The 23,017-nt window shown below is 43.3% G+C and overlaps 1 protein-coding gene across 1 annotated transcript in view; it reads right to left on the bottom strand.

The window, feature by feature from the left end:
• THSD4 (thrombospondin type 1 domain containing 4) overlaps positions 1 to 23,017 on the bottom strand; it is a 584,514-nt gene that overhangs the window by 20,527 nt on the left and 540,970 nt on the right. Inside the window, exons 9-12 of the mRNA XM_082618510.1 lie at positions 12,428 to 12,603; positions 9,930 to 10,026; positions 5,037 to 5,312; positions 195 to 324 (exon numbers count right to left, since the gene is read on the bottom strand). Coding sequence (XP_082474636.1) covers positions 195 to 324; positions 5,037 to 5,312; positions 9,930 to 10,026; positions 12,428 to 12,603 — 679 coding nt within the window. The remainder of the gene's footprint in view (positions 1 to 194; positions 325 to 5,036; positions 5,313 to 9,929; positions 10,027 to 12,427; positions 12,604 to 23,017) is intronic.

Genomic DNA, 23,017 nt, shown 5'->3' with positions numbered 1-23,017 from the left:
GAGCTCCTGTGTTAATCCTGAAAGACAGGTGTGCTTGCTAAACAGATTGCATTTTATGCATAGACTAAGTCTCCTGTTTCTAAATCAGATGTAGGCTGACTTAAAAATTAGATTACATCTACTACTAGGGTCCTATGCACAAGCACCTAGAAGTGAGCTGAAAACAGGCAACCGAAACAGAGAGGCCCTCTTACAAGGCTGGGCAAGGGAAGATGTTGCAGGGTTCCTCCTCCGGGGTTGGCTTCATGCTCGAGTCACAGTAGCTCTCAGGAACCTCTTCGTGAGTGTTTCTGTTCACACAGCGAAAAATAGGGTACTGCGATCCTGCAGGGACAAGAAGAACAACACACTCTAATGCTGGGCTATGAATGCAGATGTGCAGAGATCCGGGTGCTGATGAAGCAAAGCCTCAGAAACAGAACGATTCACACACACACACTCCTCCATTCCTGAGTTTACACGCAGCTCCTGCACAAGGGCTTTCCTAGGCACTGTCCGGGGCAAAGAAGAGCAGGAATAGTTCCTGCCCTCAAAGGCCTTATAATCTATTTGTGGACATGGTTTGAACATGTTCAGAGGCAGATAAAAACAATTCCCCTAAGAGTTCAAGACAACAAGAAAGATCGATAGGCAGGGGAATGATTATAAAATGAACACAAATAATAACTTCTTGAAGGTTTTCCGCAGACATGAAAGAGAGAGGGTTTTGCAGAGAGAGGGTTGGTTTTGGGGAGCTGTGCACACGTGCGTCTTGGAGGGAGGCTCTGTCCAGGCCGTGGAACTGGAACAAAAGTGCATGGCAAACTGGCTTGCAAGCGCCAGGTATGTTGAAGCAACAGTCAGGTTGGGGCAGAGAAGTAAGAAGATTCAAGAGAGGTTAGAAAAGCAGCTGGCTTTGCCTTTCTAAATCATTTTACACATTCCCCCAGTAAAGTACTGATCCAGTGGAATTTTAGTTATTTGAGTATATGTCTGCCTCCTATGAGATGGTGAGTTTCTAGGGGACAGGACTAGTGCTTGCTCAACCCTGTAACCCCAGTACAGCAGGGGAGTAAGTGCTCCATAAAAGTTTGTTGAGTGAATATTTATCAGAGGTCTAACATTTGCTTTTGTTACTTTGCTAAAAAAAATACTGACTGCCTAAGTTTTTTTGTTTTAAATGCACAGCCTCATGTTTCATACTTAATAAGGCATAATCTATTTTGGAGAAAAAGTCAAAGTTTGTTCAGTGAAATTTCTAGCTCTCAACTGGAAAAAACAAAACAAAAACTGATTCAATTCGGCCTGCCTCTCTGGCTCTCTGCTACCCCCTGGTGGCAGCACTGAAGTATTACTACTGTGTGTTTACAAAGAACCGTAACTGGGGGAAGGCGCAACCCGAGCGTCTGGAGAGTAAGATGCTTTTTCATAAATGACTGTGCACCCACTCCACCCACCCCCGGCCCCAGTCTAGGTCAGTAGCTGAGTCCTGCTAGGCAGAACACTGGCATTTAGCCTACAGCTTTGTCTCAGTTGTGTTGCTAGTTGGCCAGGCATTTAGAGTTTCTCAACGTCAACTTGCTATAATTTTAATTGTAACTAAAGGGATAACTTTGAATGTGTCTCTAAATATTTCAGCAGCCACGAAGTGTTCCAATGCTTCTTTAAGCTGATTTTGTGGGACACACCGAGCCAGAAGGTAGTTCTTGTAAAAAACATGACAGTTTGTAAGACAGATTTGAATCAGAAACAATCGTTTGTTTAAACTACTACGGGCGTAAACATTTACAATGCAGCTATAAATTGAGACCATTATTTTAAAATAATGTTCCAATTAAGCATAATTATTAGCTGAGTAAAAAGCAGTACTATGCATAGCACAGGGAGATCAGCTCGGTGCTTTGTGATGACCTAGAGGGGTGGCATAGGGAGGGTGGGAGGGAGGGAGACGCAAGAGGGAGGAGATATGGGGATGTATGTATATGTATAGCTGAGTCACTTTGTTATACAGCAGAAACTGACACACCATTGTAAAGCAATTATACTCCAATAAAGATGTTAAAAAAAAAAAGCAGTACTGGCTATAAAATTAATAGGAAGCAAAAACTTTTGTGGAATTAAATTTTGTCCGGTAACATATCTGCTTCCATTAAGAAGAGATTTTTAATGAAATTCAACGAACATTAAGGACATTGTGCTGAGTTACAAAGATGAATAAGATTCAGTTCACAGCTTGCAGGATACTCATTGGGACGCAGTTATTAAGGGATTAAGTAAAAATTTTATTATTTAGCCCATCCCTTTCCCATCAGACCATGTGGGTTTAACTTCTCTACTTACACGTTTGTGGACTGGAAGGCAAAAGTAACTACCCCGACTGCTTGGCACTAATGAGGGAGAAATTGAGTATCTTTAGCTGAAAGGATACAAGTTACCCTAGGAATGCTCTGTGCCTTGGAAAGATGGGTCCTGTTTGGGGCTGTGTGCACTTTGGCCACTGCCTGCCTTCCGCCTGGTCCAGTTCCAGCGTTTAGCCCAGGAAATAAACTCAGAGGTACTCTTTCTGTCTCCGATGGTGAGAAAACACTAGATCTATAGTTCTTGACCCCAATGACCGAAAAGGTTTCTTTCTCTGGGTCAGTTTATATTTCTGAAGAAAGGGAGGCTATCACTCAAAATGGTACCTGGCCACCTCTTCATTGTCCAAGCATGCCACACAATTAGCCCTCTAAGTGCTGGCCAGCAAGAATGGGGTGGGGAGGTCAGGTGCTGGCTGGGCTTCAGGGAGCAGGAACAATCTGGGATCAGTTTGGTTGGGCTGTATGTTCAACGTGTTGATCTAAACAGAAGCGTGTTATGTTGGAGGGGGGACTGTACCACAGGTAATCAGTGGACATTACATGAGGTAAGTTGGTGAATTCAGGGGACCGTGTAGAGGTCAGTGAGGCATTGTGGAGAGATGGACAAAATAAGAAGAAAGACAAAATTAAATAACTCTAGTCTTGGAACATCAGGGATCAACTGGGCCAAGCCAGGAGTTTGACCAGATAAACAGAGGTCTGGGCAGTGACTGGACAGAGTATGGGCCTCTCTTGTATACCAGTGACAGGGCTCTCCCCTGTGATCATGCTGTCATGATGCTGGAATTTTTAATGTGAGAGGCACAGAAATGTGCGGTCTGGTGAGTGTTGCCAGGAGGGACTGGAGGAGAGTTTGGGAGAGGGTTTGTGTGGGGAAAATGATGAGATCACGAGGCAAGTGGACTTGGCTTGTGCAGAAAAGAGATGGACAGCTGTGGCAGGCTCAGAATTTCTTGGTCACATCACACTTGTCACTACCACTGACAGCCATGAGATGAGCTAAATGTTTTGTGCATCCACACTGCCTCCCTGCCCTGACGTCTCTGAGGCCATTGTTGGCTGGGAGCAAACCTTAGAGGGACAAAGGGGTCCTTCCATCATGCCTGGTACAGAACAGATACAGACCATTGAATGACCACCTGGACGAGTCCAGTGAACACAAGGCTGGGTGAGCAGCACGCAGGGTGTGTGGCAAATGGCAGATGCTCTTGTCCTTGTCCCACTGTGTCCACAATGCAATGCGTTATGGTCTCCAGACAGGCCTAAATCTTGTCCTACTGGAAAGGCTGGGCCAGGCTGTCTTTAAAGACATGAAATGGAGGAGACTCTTCTACACATGCCACCCTTGATATCAAACCACACGACAACAATCTTTATCCTTTCACCTAGTTTTCACCTAGTTCTGAGTGTATCTGTTTCCGTTAGCAGGCATCACACCACTACCTAAATGGTAGACTATTTCAGCACTATCAAAATACCTTTTGATCCTGGGCTCCTATGTCAAGTACATTTCATTTCACACTGCTTACCTCTATGGCGTCATGGACAGATCCTCACTAAACTGATTTTGGCCTTAATGCATAATTATCTCTAGCTTTCTGCCTCTTTATTTTTATTTTTATTTTTTGCGGTATGTGGGCCTCTCACTGTTGTGGCCTCTCCCGTTGTGGAGCACAGGCTCTGGACGCGTAGGCTCGGCGGCCATGGCTCGTGGGCCCAGCCGCTCTGCGGCATGTGGGATCTTCCCGGACTGGGGCACGAACCTGTGTCCCCTGCATCAGCAGGCGGACCCTCAACCACTGCACCACCAGGGAAGCCCTGAGAATGACTTTTGAATGGCATTTGTGTAAGTGTTCCACAACCTTGACTTGTACGTCAGCTTGTAAACCTTGAACTCGGTGAGAGTATTCTCTGATTATTAATGAACACACTGTGCAGGAAAGGGTTAACTCAGCAGGCCTGGGTTGCTCAGACCCTGCATATTCCAAAGAGAGAGCTGTATTCAGGACCGGTCCTTGACCAGGGCTGGAGATGACCTCAGAGCCCTTGGAATATTCTGCTGATAAGAGTTTTTCTATGCCAGAGATATTGGGTTGCGCTCTGTCAGTTTGACAAGCTAGTTTATGCCAACAATGTGATTTCTGTGAATGCCTGTCTTTGCATACCTGAGGCCTTAGGCCATGTTGGATTAGTTTGACCTCTGGGGTGCTAAAGGCTGAGTAGCTAATGTGGGAGCTACATGCCTATGTGGTTGAACCCCAATAAATCCCCTGGACACCAAAGCTGGGGTGAGCTTCTCTGGTTGGCAATACTTGACTCATATACAATATTGTTGAGAGAACCAAGTGCATCCCTGTGCCACTCTACTGGGAGGGGACACCTGGAGGCTGGCGCCTGGTGTCTCCTGGACTTTGTCACATGTGCTTTTCCCTTTGCTGATGCCAATCTGTAGCCTTTCACTGTTACAAATTGTAACCATGAGCACAGCAGGTTTTCTGAGTTTTCTAAGTCCTTCCGGTGGATCACTGAGCCTGAGGGTGGTCTTGGGGACCCCCCGACACAGCCTCACACTAACGAGCAATCACACAGTCAGGCTCAAGGAGGGGAAGCTTTGCCACGTGCCTGGGGCCTACCTGCATGTTCCCCACTCCTGCTCGGGGATCTGCAGAGACCCTCCTAGCCTGCACATGAGCTCACCTTTCCCGCAAGTTGTCGAGCACTCCGTCGTCCCCAGCTGTTTCCAGTTGTGATCCCGGCTCCGCCGTGGGGTCTGTGGTGCTGGTGGTACCCCATTGTCCGGCCGGTGGGGAGAGAATCTATCAGGATGCCTGACCGGGAAGGTCTGTGCTGATTCCGAGGCGAATATTTCAGATGCCCCGCCGTGCACGTCTGCCTTCTCTTCGTCCACCTCTTTCCCTTCTCCCTCCTGCTGGCTCCCCCCTTCTGCTACCAGCTGGCCGTTGAAGGGCTCCCCTAGGAGAGGCAAGTGCACACACCACAGGAGATGGGTTTGGACGGTGAGTTGTAAAGAGGCAATGGCTCCAACATTAGAAAATAGGTAGCATGAGATCATTTCTAATGCATAGCACATAAATTTAAAATAGGCAGATGTTAATTTCCCTAATATTAAAAACATTATTAAAAATGAATAAGAAGAAGATGAACATCACAGTAGGGAAAGTGGGCAAGGGACAGGGAGAGGCAATTTCTTTTCACATGAGAAGAAATACACACAGTCAAAAGTCACACAACAACGCTCAACTTCCTTCCTAATTAAAGAACTACATGAGAAAGCAACTAACAACAGCAATTCTATTTACCTAACAATAAAGATGAGAAACTCTGGAAACCCTTAAGTCCCTAAACCCCTCGCTGAAGGTGCAGGAAAACACACTTTGGCACACTGGGTGAGCCTGCAAATACATGCAAAGTTTTGGAGGGCGACTTGGCAATATCTCTCTAAATTTTAAATGCACACACCTTTTGACCTAGGGATTCAGTTTCCAGGACAATAGTCATACAAATATTCTCATTCTTATATATAAAGCGGTATGTATAAGTATGGTTACTAATTTGAAACAGCAAAACAGTAAAATGAACTTAAATGTCTACCAGTGGTAGTGGTTCAAATAAATTATACTACAACCAAGAATGAAATATTATGCTATTTTTTAAAAGAATGAAGCAAATACATGTTGTGACATGGAGATATGACCCATAGGTTGTTTAGTGAAAGAAAAAAGCATAGCAGAATTCAGTTTGTATACACATACACAGATGTGGCCGGACACTTTTTGAGAGACTAATTTTTTTTTTTTTTTTTTGGCCACATTGTGCAGCATGTGGGATCTTAGTTCCCTGACTGGGGATCAAACCCATGCTCCCTGCATTAGAAGAGCAGAGTTTTAACCACTGGACCACCAGGGAAGTCCTTGAGAGATTAATTTGTGTTTTGTTCTTTATCTCTGTTCCTCCTCCTATCCCAGTCCAAGTGGCCAAGTTCTTAGATTTTCTTGTCTGAGATTTTTGCAGGGGTGAAAGTGAAAGGTGCAGGAAGTTAACAGCTCTTCCTTCCCACAGGGAAAGCCTCAGGTCCCAGAGGGGCCAGCCCAGGGAAAGGAGGAGGGAAAAGTGGAGAGAGCGCTTTCTCAGAGAGAGAGAGACAGAGAGAGAGAGATCTCCAAAGTGAGGAGAGGCACGTGTTTGAGGTCTTGGGTTTCCTGAGCACCACAGACCTGCCAGGCAGGTATCTTTCCTCTATCTGGGGTGTGTGTGGGAGCCCCCAGATTGACTGAGATTGAGTATTCTACCAGTTTTAGAGAAGTTTCAAACTGAGGTTAGATTTATGTTGGCTTATGGAAAAGACTGGCACACTTAGATTGTAGACAAATATTCAAACTGGCCGCATACATGTTTGTGTATGCACGGAAAGGGCTGGGTAGGGTCCCACCAAATTGTAAAGAGAGATTCCTTCTGGGAAGATGGGAGAGGGCTGAGGTTGGGAATACTGCATTAAAAAAAAAAATAGACATATATATAATATAAAATACGTATATTAATTAGAGCAGTTTAGGTTAGCAGCAAAATCAAGTGGCAAGTCTAGAAAGTTCCCGTATCTCTCCTGCCCCACACATGCACAGCCTCCACCATCAACATCCCACACCAGAGTGGTGCATCTGTTACAACTGATGAGCCTACACTGACACATCCTTATCATCCAAAGTCCATATTTTACATTAGGGTTCACTCTTGGTGTTGTACATTCTGTGGGTTTTGACAAATGTATGACATCTATCGACCATTGTAGTATCACACAGAATAGTTTCACTGCCCTAAAATCCTCTATGCTCTGCCTGTTCATCTCTCCCTCCCCTCTAATCCCTGGTAACCACTGATCTGTTTAATGTCTCCATAGTTTTGTCTTCTCCAGAATACCATACATACATACTTGGAATCATACAATACGGAGACTTTTCAGATTGGCTTCTTTCACTTAGTAATATGCAGTTAAGATTCCTACGTGTCCTTTCATGGCTTGATAGCTCATTTCTTTTTAACACTGGATAATATTCCATTGCCTGGATATACCACAGTTCCTTTATCCAAATTTACCTACTGAAAGACATCTTGGATGCTTCCAAGTTTTGGCAGTTATGGAGCAGTTGCATTTTACTTTACATATTTCCATTTTGATTGAATAGTGTTCAAGCATTCATTAGTTTAATATAAAATAAGGAGGCAAATTCTAAGGTTACTATAAAATGCAGTTAAAACTTAGAGCTTTCTCTACCCTTTCAGCAGCACTTTCTTATTTAGTTGGCTACTTATAATACTTCATGGTTTAAAATATTATATGCAAATTAAACTAATAGAATCAAGGCCAGCATACGAATATAAATGAAACTGTCCAAGATGTTATCAGATAAAACATTTTAAAATCTTTTATGTACCTTATATATACTGGGCACTGTGCTAGGATGGACACCTAATTTATGCAATACCTTCCCCCTCCCAAATAAAACCTTTGAGTGTATGTTTTTCCCTCTCTGTTTTGTAGACTGGGAATGTGTTCAGAGAAGTTACTGACTTGCCTGAGGATGCACAGCAAGAAAGTGGCAGAATTGAATTCAAGCTCTGGCCTCCTGACTCCACTGATATGGTGGATGAAGCCTGGTCCAGATTGCCTCTCCTCACCAACTTTTTACAGCTGACCCCTTCTGGCCTGCCCTGTCCCAGGTAGCTGATCCCAGAACCACAGGCTACCCATTAGCTGAGACCCATTAGGCTTGTTATCACTCATCACCATCCTATATGATTTCAAATAGTCTGTCCAATTGTCCTTATAAATCAGCATCAGTAATCTCAATATTTCCCCAACTGAACTTGGTTTCTCAGACTGTATATTGCTCCTGGAAATGGCTTAAAAATTCTTTCAGGGCTTCCCTGGTGGTGCAGTGGTTGAGAGACCGCCTGCCAATGCAGGGGACGTGGGTTCGTGCCCCGGTCCATGAGGATTCCACATGCTGTGGAGGGGCTGGGCCCATGAGCCATGGCCGCTGGGCCTGCACGTCCGGAGCCTGTGCTCCACAACAGGAGAGGCCACAACAGTGAGAGGCCCGCGCACCGCAAAAAAAAAAAAATCTTTCAGGCTGGGTGTGCTGACTTGGAGTTTGGACAACACATGTACCCCATGTGCCAGGTGGCTCCTCCCCAACCTGTAACAATCAGATAACCTGGTTATCCAATCGGCAGCCCAGAGAAGGATGTACAGCCAGGTCTCGCATCTGTCCCCTCACTTTCTAGGACAGGTGTTGGACCAGGTCACCTGTAGGCAGTGTAATAAGCACAGGGGCTAGTGACCCAGGCTGACCTGAGGTCACTGTGGGACCTGGGCAAGTAACTCAATCTCTCTAAGCTTCCATCTCCTTACTCTTAAAATGGGGCTAATAACAGTACCTCCCTCTGAGCATAGTTGTGAGAATTTGATGAGTTAGTCTATGTGAAGGGCTCAGCAGTGTCTGGCACATAGTGAGGACTCTGCGTGTGAGTGATTATTAGCAATTATTATTAATATTTCTGCAGACCCTTCTGTCTGAAAGATGAAAAAGACAGTCTCCATTTGGGTGGTGGGCTCCATCACTGGTAAAGAAATATCAGCCAGGGGCTGTGCTATACCCAGCAGAGGCAAACAAAGCTGCTGGCTCTGTCAGCAGAGCCCACAGGCAAGAAGTGGATTGTTAGGTGTGAATTCATTATTCTTTTCTTATAGGTGAAAGCTGTGTTAGCCGAAGCAGAAGGGGACCAAGAAAAAAGGCATGTGGTAGACAGAATAATGGCCCTCTGAAGATGTCTGTGTCCTAATATCTGGAACCTGGGATGTGTTATTTTATACTGCAAAAGGGACTTTGCAGATGTGATTAAGTTATCCTGGATTTTGAGACGGAGAGATTACCCTGAATTATTTGGCTGAGCTCAATGTAATCGGAAGGGTCCTTGTAAGAAAGAGGCGAGAGTCAGAGAAGGAGAGATGACAGAAGAAGAGGGTCAGAGGCAGAGAGAGATTTGAAGGTGCTATTCAGCTGACTTTGAAGACGGAGGAAGGGGCCATGAACCAAGAAACGCAGGTGGCCTCTGCTGAAAAAGGCAAGGAAACTGATTCTTTCCCAGAGCCTGCACAGGGAGCACAGCCTGCCAACACCTTGATTCCTGCCCAGCAAAACCAATTTTGGACTTCTGACCTCCGGAACTATAAGACAGTAAATTTGTGTTGCTTTATGCTCCTGAGTTTAAGGTCATTTGTTATAGCAGTGATAGGAAACTAATATAAAAGACATTTCAAAATGTTGAACTGGAAAGACAGACTGAGAATGTTCACTTCATTTTTGAATCAAGTGAAACAGTCTTGCCAGTGAAGGCTCAGGCAAATGGTGAAGCATCCTCTGATATCAATGCCCATTGACTCTGAAATATGTGTCCATGGGTTTTCTCTGTGTTGACCAAGAGACAGAGGGCAGATACACAAGAAGAATAGAGAAAGGGCGTTAAAAGGAAATGATCCGGAGTGACCGGCAGCAAAACCAGAAATTTTACCTGGTCTCCTGTGAGGCAGCACCTGTGGGCTGATGGCATTGTTCCCCATGATTACGTACTCGTAGTGAACGCCTGGGTTAGGCTGCTGGTGTATCATCTGACAACACAAAGGTCAATGTCACTGCACTGGCACACATGCATACCCCCTTCCTGCTGGCTTTGGGCTCAATGGTGTAAGTGGCACTAACTATAAATGAGTGGACTGATTTATATCTAATAATATTAGCGGACTGGTGACACACTAAACGAAAGCTATTTCCAGGTGGCTTTTTGCTATCTGCTTTTGAAGAATGAAGAACGTAGTCTTTGAGAGAATAAGAAGAAAACTAGGTTGAAAGTCAAGATTTTATAAATTTTAAACAGGAAGATGGGAGCAATGGTAGGGAACCTTTCTGTCGGCTCCCAACCATCTTCTACCATTGCTTAGGTTTTGCTCATGGCCCTCAAAATATCCAAAATAGACACTTAAGTTTGAACACTAGGTGGCGAGATAGAGTCATGTAAGGAAGGGCCAGACCTCTGGCAGCGTCGCCCCGAGATCCCCTAGGTTCCTCCCAAGTCCTCTACCTGGCCTGGGACGCTGGCTCAGGAAGGGTCTGACCCAACCCTCTCCCTCATTGACTCTCTGGGTCCCATCCCCTCTCATCCATGGAAAGTTCCAGAGCCACAGAGAGATGAGGTGAGGAAAACAGGTATAAGGGCAATAAGTTTCCTTGGGTCCTATTCTCTCAGGGACCCATGACAAAAGCTGCATAGGGCTGTGGAAGTCAGCAATTAAACATTGTCTGGGACAAGAACACAAAACAAACCAGCATGGCTCAGCAGAATAAATCCCTCCCTATTGGCTTTGGAGCACAAAATCCTTTGTGCTCATGGCTTTCCTGGAGGGAAGCAGGGTGGTGGGCTAAATGGAGCCTCGGAATGCAAATCTGCAGTTAAAATAAGAGCCAGGCAAGGAGACAGGTCACGCTATGATATTTCTATCTCTACTGCTTTACGAAGGAGTTCTCCTGTTTACCCGCTGGGTCACCTAGAGCAAGTCCCTCAATCTCATGGTTTTCGATCTCTTCATCTGGAGAAGCAGGAGGTGAGAATCCAGTTGATCTCTGAGGTCCTGTTAGCTACAGGCATTCTCTGAGTCACTCCTGCATGGGTGGGTCCTGTTTGGTCCCTGAGGGTGTCTATTCCATCCAGTTACACCATCAGCCTTTACCCCTTCCTTACATGTGATATGTGGCCTCCTGTCTAGAAATCACCCAACAGAAGGCGGACATGAGAACCCCTGGGCCCCCTACATCCAGGAACCATGGTGGGGAGCAGAGAGCCCCCGAGGGACATGGTGGTGTGACCTCAGGTCCCTGCTGTCTACTCCTAATCCCCTCACTTCTCTTTTCACACAAGCCAACAGTCATTCTGGGGCCGGAAATCCTTTCCCCCGCTACTGTGCCTCTTCTGTGTGAACATTCTGCCAGTGCAAACCTTGTCCCATTTATGAAATTATTACTGGCCACCACATCCCAGACCACCCACAGTGGGCCTTTAACAACCTGAGTTTTTACCCCTGATGCCATTTGAAACTTACCCGGAGTCCAACACCAGCTGGACAGTCTATAAAAAAATATTCAGAATGAGCTATAACAAGACTTCCTTTGTAGTTTCTAGTCCATGAGCCACTAGGCCCAAAGGGAATGAACATGTAACTGTATAGATGGACAAGTAATATTTATAAAATTCGAACTTGGCAAATATCAAGTAGACCAGCATGGCTTTGGAGATGGTGAGAGAATATATATCTATGGGTGAGCGCATTCTTTTTTATCAAAACGTGATTTTGAGCTTTTATTTCCGGTCACCTTTTATTTCCTGATCTTTTTAAGAAGATTGGATTCTAGTGGTTTCTTTTAAAAAATAAGGACCATTTTTAACTCTGGGGCAACTTAATACTTTAGTTTCTTGTCAAAGAAATCAAAGTTCTGTCTTCTGTGAAGCAGGGAACGACTAGTAAATCTCTATATTGTTCCTCCAAGCTTTATTGTGTCGTCTGGAGTACTCTGGAGTTCTTGTTTCTTCACTTGCTTTAATAGAATTTGAAGAGGGCTGGGAACTGTGAGTGGTCTTGTCTTGCTTTAGGCATTTGCTTTCTTTTGCCATAAAAAGAAAACACGCCAAATTAGCACAGGAGGAAAGTGCCTGGAGGAGAGCCAATGCTCATGAAATAAAGGATATGTTTTGCCTCTGATTTGGTTCAACAAGTAAAATTGGTTTTACTGGCTCAATAAACGCTGAGGGTAATAAGCATCTGGGAGAGTTTAAGGTTTCTATGAGCTAGGTACATTCGGAGGTGAGGGGCAAAGATGAATGCCAAGCATGTAAGGGTACCCCAAAAGGTGCCGCTCAAATGGTCTTATTGAGCAAGGGCAATATTTGTTGTTTATTTGTTCTAAGTGTGGTCCTGAGAAGCAAGAAGATACAAAATCCAGGCAGGAGTTCAAACTCACATAGACATCCAAGATCTCATTAGTGGGACCTTCGGCCAAAAAGGACTCTCCAGCAGTGCTCGAAATCTCATTTGGTCGCTTGTATGTGAACATGGTCCCTCCTCCTTCATATTTTCCAGGCCGGTCAATTGCCCAGTTCCCGTTGATGATGGAGCGGCCAGAACGACTTCGCAAGGCTGTTGAGAAAAATGAGAGTCCTCAGGTAAGCCTAGGTGTGCACAAGAAACTGACTGCTCCCTACTTGCTGGCTTATTCATTCATCAGGTTTGTCATTATGATCCACTATGTGCAGGGCACTGGCCTAGGCCCCGGAACAGGATGAGGCATCTAGATCACAGCCCTTTGGGCTTCATCACTTCTTCAACCCACTTCAATCCCTCCTACCACTTGGACTTAGTCTAGAAAGGAAGGGTGGGAGTGGTTAGGAGAGAAGAATGTAGAGAATGAGAGAAAGGAGAAAGTTAGAGTTGGAAGATAAGGGAGCGGGGAAGGGAAACTGTGTTCTATCCCATTATCTAGGTGAGAGGTCGCACACTGGCAGCTCATGAGCTGCTTTTGGCCCACAAATGGAATTAGTTTAGCCATTGTAGTGTTCTTTTTTTGTAAATAATTGAAACCAAATTTAAGAATTGGGAGATTTCACATAAAAATTTTAGAGTTCTAGCTTCTCTTGTAAAACAAGAAGACATGTTAACCTTGGCTCCACATTCTCTCATGGCAGCAGTCATGGAGCTGAGGAGGACTGCCTCTGTTAGACGGGGCCTGCGTGCTCTGGCCTGCCCTACTCCCCACCGCTCCCTAATGCTCCCCAACACTGAGGCTAAGTCTCAGTTTATTACCCATTTATTTATGAATATAGATTATTTATTCCATTTATGATCATGCTGAATTAATATTTTCCTTATAGAATAGAAAATTTCTTACAATTTTTCCTACTGGTATGTCTACTAAAAGTGGCAAAGCTAAAGACAGGCTAAAAGGGTCACAGGACTTTCTCCTACTTGGTCATCTTCATTCATTTGTATTACCTGACTTCTGTGGACTTTTGAGGATGTAGCTATGTACCTACTCCCGCATACACTGTCAGAATTCATCTTCACAACATTGTTAAGTGGATGTGCATCCTCATCTTTCAGAACATGGTTCAAGTCTGAGAAGGAAGTTGTTCAAGTTCATGAACAAGTGACAGAACTGCTATTTGGAGTCCAATAACAGCGGACTCAGGAGGGAGGTAAGAACAGAGAAGAGGGGCAAGGAACAAGGTGTTAGGGTTATTGAGAGAAGAAAGGACAGCATCTGAGAGCAGACTTGACTCCCTTAGACATTTGGTACCTTGAAACCCACAAGCGAATGGCAAATTGTATTTAAAGGAGATCCCATTTTAAGTGGCATGGTCAATAGTGGGCCTGTGACAGTCACTGGCTCTGTGTACTTTCAATTTACATAGTTACTAAACTTAATTTTTTTACAATGTATTATGAAAAAAATTTACACATAAACGAAAGTAGTGAGAATGGTATAATAAACCTCCATGTACCCATCCCATCACCCAGCTTCAATAAATGATCAACTCCTGGCTTAGCTTTTTTCACTTTGTAAATCCCAGACACTATTTATCCTTACATTTTTCAGTGGGTGTCTCTAAAATATAAGGACTCTTTGTTTCTTAAAGCCAGTTTCAGCAGCGTTTTCTACAATGGGCCTTCCCAGGCCTGCAGAGTCAGAAGCTGCTCTGAGAGGTGGAAGAGCCCCCAAGGTTGAGGTGGCCTCCCCTGCAGACTCTATCCCTGTCTGGCTTGTTGCCATGGCTCCTGGGAGACCACAGCTGTGGAACATCAAATACCAAATTAGAAAATCACTTCAGCTTACTGAGTGGCAAGGAAGGGTCAAGAGTAGAGACTGAGGATGAATAGGTTTGGGGCTGTTTTCTCTCAAAACCACACTTCTTGAGAGTGGTCCATACGGTGTCTATGTGTTTTCACTTCCCATTCATTTCTCAGTCATCTCCAGTCTGACTCCTGCCCCCATTATTTCACTGAAACAATTCAAATGAACGTCACCAGGACCTCCATGTTGCCCATTCCAATGGGCATTTTCCAGCCTTCCTCTTATTAGATGTCTCAGCAGCATTTGGCACTCCTGGCTGCTCCATTCTATTTGAAACCTTCTTTCACTGGTTTCTGGGACCCCTCACTCAGCTGGTTTTCCTCCTGCTCTCGGGCTGCTCACCTGTTCTTTCTTTGTTGTCTCATCTTTCTCTACTCGGCCATTAAATGTTAGTGTTCCTTAAGGCTTCAGAGTAGAGCTGATTTGGGTGCTGTACTCCTTTCATGGGTGATTGCATCTTTGCCCATGGCTTTAATTACTATATTCCAGTGACTTCCATATTTATGTCTCCAATCCAGACTTCTCCTCTGGTCCCAGGCTTATGGGATTTTAGTTCCCTGACCAGGGATTGAACCCAGGCCCTCAGCAGTGAGAGTGCGGAGTCCTAACTACTGTACCACGAGGGAATTCCCTGGTCCCAGACTTTTATATCTAATTAGCTATCTGACAGCTTCACTCAGATGTGTTGTGTAAGCCTGAATTCATCCTTGACCTCTTCCAGTATTTCTTTTTTTAATTGAAGTATAGTTTATTTACAATATTATATTAATTTCAGGTTTACGGCATAATGATTCAGTATTTTTACATATTATACTCTCTTTCCTCTCCGCTTTGGTAATCTCTAGTTTGTTTTCTATGTCTCTGAGTCCATTTCTGTTTTGCATATACATTCATTTACATTATTTTTTTAGACTCCATATATAACTGATATCATATAGTGTTTTTCACTGTCTGACGTATTACACTAAGCATAATATTCTCTAACTCCATTCATGTTGCTGCAAATGGAAGAATTTCATTCTTTTTATGGCTGAGTAATATTATGTATATATATATATGTAATGGAAGATATATATATATATATATATATATATATATATATATATATCTATATATATATATCTATATATATATCACATCTTCTTTATCCATTCCTGTGTTGACGGGCACTTGGTTTGCTTCCATATCTTGGCTATTGTTAATAGTGCTGCCATGTCCAAACATCTTTTTGAATTAGTGTTTTAGTTTTTTTTTTATGTCTACCCAGGAGTAGAACTGCTGGATCATATGGTGGTTCTTATTTCAGTAAATGGTACCACCATCCATCTAATTAGGAACCTAGGAATCATCCTGGACACTTCCTCCCTTCCTTATCCCTTATATCCAATCCATCATCAAATTTTGACCTTCTCCATATTTCTTTTTTTGTGTGTGTGGTATGCGGGCCTCTCACTGTTGTAGCCTCTCCCATTGCAGAGCACAGGCTCCGGACGCGCAGGCTCAGCGGCCATGGCTCACGGGCCCAGCTGCTCCGCAGTATGTGGGATCTTCCTGGACCGGGGCACAAACCCGCGTCCCCTGCATCGGCAGGCCGACTCTCAACCACTGCGCCACCAGGGAAGCCCTTCTCCATATTTCTTGAACTCATCTACTTCTCTTCATGTCCATTGCCATAATCCAGGGCCAAGGTACCATCAGATTTCATATGGACTCACTCAAAAACCTTCTGACTGGTCTTCCTGCTTACCTTCGTTTCAGCCAGAGTGATCTTTTCAGAATGCAGATTTGATAACCAACTGTGGCTCAAAATCCTTCAATACTTTCTATTTCTCTAGGAGAAGAACCCCTCAATCATCAATGGGGTCAGGGCCCAGGTAATGTAGTCCAGCCTCATCTTGTGTCACTGTTATTCTTCTCTCTGTGCTCTGATCCCTGGCCTTCTTTTAGCTCATCTGATACATCACATTCCCTCCAAAATGCTGTTCCTTCTTCCAGAAATGCTTTCCCTAACCACAAATCCTATTTGTTCTTTAGATGTCAGCTCCTTCAGGTAATTTTCTCCTCCCCTCAGTCCAGGTCTCTCTCTTCTCACATGCTCTAAGAGATGCAAGAGCCTTTCCTTCAAGGCACTTAACTCAGTCTGTACATACACCCATTCAGAGCATGACTTGGTTAATGTTTGTGTCCCAGTACTGTAAGCTCCCAAAGGGCAAAGACAGTGGTGTTTCCTCACCAACAGTGGTGAGCCCAGCATACTGCTCACCATGTAGTAGGAACTTAATACTTACTGAATGCAAAAATATCTAGTAGAAAAAGGCAACAGCTCAAAAGAAAGACAGGCAAAGAATGATAAATAGGCAATGCACAGAAAACCAAATACAAATTCCATAAGCAAATGAAAAGATGCTCTACCTTACTTATAATTTAAGAAATGCAAGTCAAAACCACAATGAAATATTCTTGACCCACCAGATCAGTAAATGTTTAAAAAATTTAATACTGCCAGAATTGACATGTGTGTGAACAAGCAAGCACCCATGACATTGTTGGTGGGAATGTAAACCGATTCAACCTTGGAGGGCAGTTTGGTTACAATCTGTTCTCAGGTCAAGAGGATGTTTCAATGCCCACCCTCTTGACCTGAGCATTGTACTTCTAGGAAACTACTTGAGGGCTGTCCTTCTAAGTACACAAAAGTGTTTTTAATAAGGATATTCTCTGCAGACAGTTTTAACTTGAGAAAAACTAAGACCAACCTAAATATCCATTAGTAGAGGATTGCTTAAGTAAATTGTCACCCTGGATAATCACGCAGTGGAATATCACGTGACCCTAAAAATGATGAGGCAGGTCTGTGTACATGGGTATGAAAAGAACTCTGTGATACATTAAAAAATTTTTTTGTTTTTCTTACTTGAATACTTTTTTTTTTCATTTTGGCCGCACAGTGGGCATGCGGGATCTTAGTTCCCTGATCAGGGATCGAACCCCCACGCCCCCTGCAGTGGAAAAGTCTTAACCACTGGACCGCCAGGGAAGTCCCTATGATATGCTTTTAAATAAAAACATATATACATAAAACATGTAGACACACACAGAAAACATTTCAGGGAAAGATGGTTCTAAAACTGTTAACATTTGGGGACAGGAGCTGTGGTTTAGGTTGGGATGGGAGATTAGAAGGGAGACATTTATTTCCCATTTTATATCTTTTTACTACCATTAAAAATTTTTTTTACCATATGCATATATTGCTTTCTTACTTTCTTTAAAGCTTAAAATTTTTAATTAATATAAAGGACAAGGTACTACAGAAATACTACTAAGGGATATAAAGATTTTCCCTTTTTTTACAGCTTCTCCTTAAAAGACCATTCAGAGCATCAAGAGCTCAGAATTAAGGTAGGTTCTGGCTAAGATTTTATTGCTTTTAATGGCAGTATTGTAGAAGAGGTTATTATCTGGAAACCAAAAAGTCCATTAAAGAACATTTGAAGTACTGTGTGGGAGAGAGCATCAAAGGCCCCCCAGGAAATAAAACATTGGGATCCTGAATCTTTTTACCATCCACTACTGTTACCTGTACATTCCCTCTAAAGGTTTAGATGAATCTTTAATCATATAATAGCAAAGCATTGAAAAAAAAAAGCCACATCAGATTTTTAGTAAACATGGTCCTGATTCCATATGCCCACGGGTTAGCTTCTGAAATAGCTCCAAAACTAGCCCCCATCTGGCCTGGCCTTGTATATTGAAAACAGCTGCATCTACAATTTCTGTGCCTGTAAGCAGCTCCAGAGCTATTAATGGTGTCCAGAACTAGTCCACAAAAAGGTGCAGGTGATTCATGGTTCTTGCTAATGAGTGTGTTCACTGAAGGTCAAGCTTTGGCAAAGCCTATTTGAAAGGCAACTTCACAACTATGTCAATGAGAGGAAATCTCCATTCTTGTTAGACATTTGGGTTTTATTCCAGTTTTAGTTGTCAACGCTGAGCATATACATTTGGCCTAAACTATCTGCACCAATAATGCCTTTCTCCAAGGTTCATATAGGAATTGCTAATATGTCCAAGCCCTGCTTTTCATATACCTTATCCCACCATCTTATTTTATTTTTATTTATTTATTTTTGGCTGCATTGGGTCTTTGTTGCTGCACGTGGTGGGCTTTCTGTAGTTGCAGTGAGCGGGGGTTACTCTTCCTTGCGGTGCGCGGGCTTCTCATTGTGGTGGCTTCTCTTATTGCGGAGCACGGGCTCTAGGCACGTGGGCTTCAGTAGTTGTGGCTCGCGGGCTCTAGGCGCGCAGGCTTCAGTAGTTGTGATGCATGGGCTTAGTTGCTCCGTGGCATATGGGATCTTCCCGGACTAGGGCTCGAACCCATGTCCCCTCCACTGGCAGGCAGATTCTTAACCACTGCGCCACCAGGGAAGCCTTATCCTACCATCTTAATGCCCACTGTTGATGACCCAAACACTGGCTTCCACAATCAAATAAAGAAGGTGATTTCCTTACAGTAAACAGATCGCTGTGATCTAGATGTCTGTTTCTTCCCTTGGAAATGAAGCTTAAGTTCCTCCTATTAACAAAATACCAAGCTTCTTAATGTTTCATCCATTCTTAGAAGCTATTAGGGAAGCGGCACAACAAACTTAAGGGTGAAGGGGTCAGACGTCACTGGCCACTGCCATGATGTAGCTGAAGGTTTGTAGTCATGCCATTTTTGGTCTGGTCTCTGAGCTTCCACAGAAGCCCACATATGGGCATGATCCCAAGTGAGTCTCAGAATATTTTAGCTAATCTAGATACCCTGAAAATGGAACACAACTATTCACTTCATATTACCACCATGGAGGGGTCTGTCAATGACATCTTTATTTTCACTAGCTTCCAAGTGAAACTTAGCATTCCTTCTATTATAAATGTAGGCAACAAACCAAAACAGTATTAGCAGTACTGTGGCGTTGTCACCAATAGAAATCACTTATCTATTCACAAGACATTATGGATGTTAACAGATATTATGAAATATTGTTAAATAACTCATCACTATTTTAGAATTACAATAGTTATTAGACCCTCCATGCACAGTTTTTTTCCCATTTTCCCATTACTGACACTGGATGTGTATTACAACAGAAAAGCAGTAGTTGTCAGGCAGATGATTAAGTTCTGATAGAGTTGTCATTTCCTGAACACATGTGAATTTGGTCCGATTAAGTCATTTCAGTTGAGTTAATTGCATTGGCAGCCCAATTTATAGCTGTATTAAATAAAAAAATAGGATATAACTCATATAGTAAAGTATTTAAATGATAAGTTTATAGCTTGATGATTTTTTTATATTTGTATTACGCCTGTGTTACTACTACCTAGAAAAAACACAGAACATTCCAGCCCCCCAAAAGGCTCCTTCTGGTCCCCTCAGAGTCCTTACCCCATCCTCACAAGTCTCGAATGTTGCCACTACTCTGCTGTCTAGAGCCACAGTTTCCCTGTTTTTGAATTTCATATAAATGGAATAATAACATACATATCCTTTTGCATTGGACATCTTTTACTTAACTTGATGCCCATGAGACTCACCCACTTTGTTGCAGTTATCAGTAGTTCATTCTTTTTCATAGCAATTTAGTATCATGTAAATATGCCACGATTTACTTTTCTATTGTTGATTGACTTTTGGGTGTTTCCAGTTTTTGGCTCCTTTGGGTAAAGCTGCTATAAAACATTCTTGTATGTTTTTGGTGGACATAAGTTCTCATTTCTGTTGGGAATATACCCAGAAGTAGAATTGCTGTGTTAAAGGCATATGTATGCTTAGTTGCAGTAGGCACTGCCAAACATTTTTCCAAAGTGGCTGGACTTGTTGTTGGGAGCCAGAGATCTCACTGTGGAAAAGGAGCCATACAAATATGGAATGGGGGAACACTGTGGGGTATGGATTTAAATTTAAGATATCAATGTGAATTCATAATTTTGAAATCATGTATATGTAGGTATATGTGCATGTTTATATGTACACCGTATATATGTATACATATGTGAGTATGTGTATTTTTGTTATGTGTTTGCATATGTATACATACATGCATATATTTCCTAGCTCTGTCTGCTAAGAGGGCTAAGAAGCAGAGACACCCCACTAGCAATAAGCATACCCTGCACCTTAATCTTGGTCTCTAATACCAGTCCCCATGAAAAGGCACCCTTATTTGGAGAAATGACTAGTTCCAGGGATGGGGCAGGGTAGGTATAAGATAAGCCTGGGAGTAAGGAAGTGTTCACAAAGATGATGGGGACATGTCACAAGGACATAGGAGTCACCTTGAAGAAGCTCCTATTGGCCACATCTGAGACAGTTTGAGCACCCAAATAAGTATGGTAACAAATTACAAATTACTGAAAGAAAAGGAAATTCATGAGCTCATACCAATAATAAGTAGATAAATAAATACATGGGGGAGAAGGGAGGGCTCTTGCTTGTGAAAAATTTCAAGGGCCGACTGGTAAATATAGAGAGAGTGCTGGAGTTGGAAAATCATTTTGCAATCGTCATGGTAAAGATTGGCAGCCAGAAATCATCAACACACACTAAACCTTGGGGGGAAATTTTGATGTGGAGCAATATATTCCAGTGGTCTTGTCAGCCCCTCAGACTGCTTATTAGTTGCGAGGGAGAAAAAGAAAGAGTAATTATCCAGTGAAGAAACTGGGCAACACTTTACCAGGTGATCAAAATTAACAGCACCAGTGAGAAAAGGTAGACACTGTGTATCTCCTGACATGGTACCTTGCAAAGGGCGCACCACCCCTAACCCAGGGTTCAGCTGAGAGTGTATAACTTTAATCTAGTCACGAGAAACATCAGACAGGGGGGAACATTTTAGTTCAGCTGAGAGTGTATAACTTTAATCTAGTCACGAGAAACATCAGACAGGGAGGAACATTTTAGTTCAGCTGAGAGTGTATAACTTTAATCTAGTCACGAGAAACATCAGACAGGGAGGAACATTTTAGTTTTTTTAAGGGTGGGGGACTGTATTCTTAAAAAATGTCAATATGATAAAAGACAAAGTCTGTGGGGCTTCCCTGGTGGCGCAGTGGTTGAGAGTCCGCCTGCTGATGCAGGGAACACGGGTTCGTGCCCCGGTCCGGGAGGATCCCACATGCCGCGGAGCGACTGGGCCTGTGAGCCATGGCCGCTGGGCCTGCGTGTCCGGAGCCTGTTGCTCGGCAGCGGGAGAGGCCGCAAGGGTGAGAGGCCCACGTACTGCAAAAAAAAAAAAAAAAAAAAAAAAAGACAAAGTCTGTGGAAACATTAGAGATTAAATGAGGAGAGGGAGAAATGTCAAATGAATGTAGTACCTAGCCTAGATTTGCTCCTGAACTGGAGGAAGAAAAGTGCTATAAAGGACATTATTAGATCAACTGACAAAACTGGAGTATGGACGGTAAATTAAATACTTGTAAATGTTGTGTCAATGTAGATGTGTGAAGTTGCAGGCTATCCCGTGGTTACGTAAGAGAGTATTCCCATTCTTAGCAAATACTCACTGAAACTGGTGTATTTGTGGATAAAGGGCTGTGGTACACGTAACTTACCCTCAAATGGTTCAGAGGGAAAAAATATAGGTGACTCTGAATAAGTAAATACAGGGGTTCTCTGTACTATTTTAACTTTTTCAACATTTATTCAATAATTTGAATTCAAATTATTTCCACATAAAAACTTCTTTTAAAAACACAAGATGACGTGTTCTCCCCCAGATACTCACACCTGGGTTGCATCTCCCCATTGATTTGGATTTAACTGGTTGAGGTACAGCTTGCACAGCGAGTGATTTACAAGCTCCCGGGTGGGCTTCCCTGGTGGCGCAGTGGTTGAGAGTCTGCCTGCCGATGCAGGGGACATGGGTTCGTGTCCCGGTCCGGGAGGATCCCACATGCCGGGGAGCAGCTGGGCCCGTGAGCCATGGCTGCTGAGCCTGTGTGTCCGGAGCCTGTGCTCCGCAACGGGAGAGGCCACAGCAGTAAGAGGCCCACGTACCGCAGAGAAAAAGGAAAAAAAAAAAATAAAGCTCCCAGGTGATACTAATGTACAGCCAGGACTGGATTAGATAACAGAATTTCCAAAGCAGAAGTAGGTGCCACTGTTTCCTGCATCCTGAATCACAAGTGTGTTGCTCCCCATCTATTTTTCTAAAGCTTTGAGCTAACTTTCAGTGGATAACTTCTAGAAATACATAATATGATGAGGGGAAAACAACGTGTATAATCAAACAAGAAGTTCAGACAAAGCCCCGGTATTCTCTAATGTGCTTTGAACATCTACTGATAGCTAAGAAATTGTCATACTGAGTGAAGTAAATCAGACAGAGGAAGACACATATCATATGATATCACTTATCTGTGGAATCTCAAAAAATGGTACAAATGCACTTATTTAGTAAACAGAAATAGAGTCACAGATGTATCAGTAGAAAACAAACTTATGGTTACTGGGGGGAAAGGGATAAACTGGGAGATTGGGATTGACATGTACACACCACTATATATAAAATAGATAACTAATAAGGACCTACTGTATAGCACAGGGAACTCTACTTGATACTCTGTAATGACCTATATGGGAAAAGAATCTAAAAAAGAGTGGATATATGTATATGTATAACTGATTCACTTTGCTGTACACCTGAAACT

The sequence above is a fragment of the Mesoplodon mirus genome (genome assembly GCF_964341445.2).
Source record: "Mesoplodon mirus genome assembly, chromosome: 4".
NCBI lineage: Eukaryota > Metazoa > Chordata > Mammalia > Artiodactyla > Ziphiidae > Mesoplodon > Mesoplodon mirus.
This window is presented reverse-complemented; position numbering and strand designations above follow the sequence as displayed.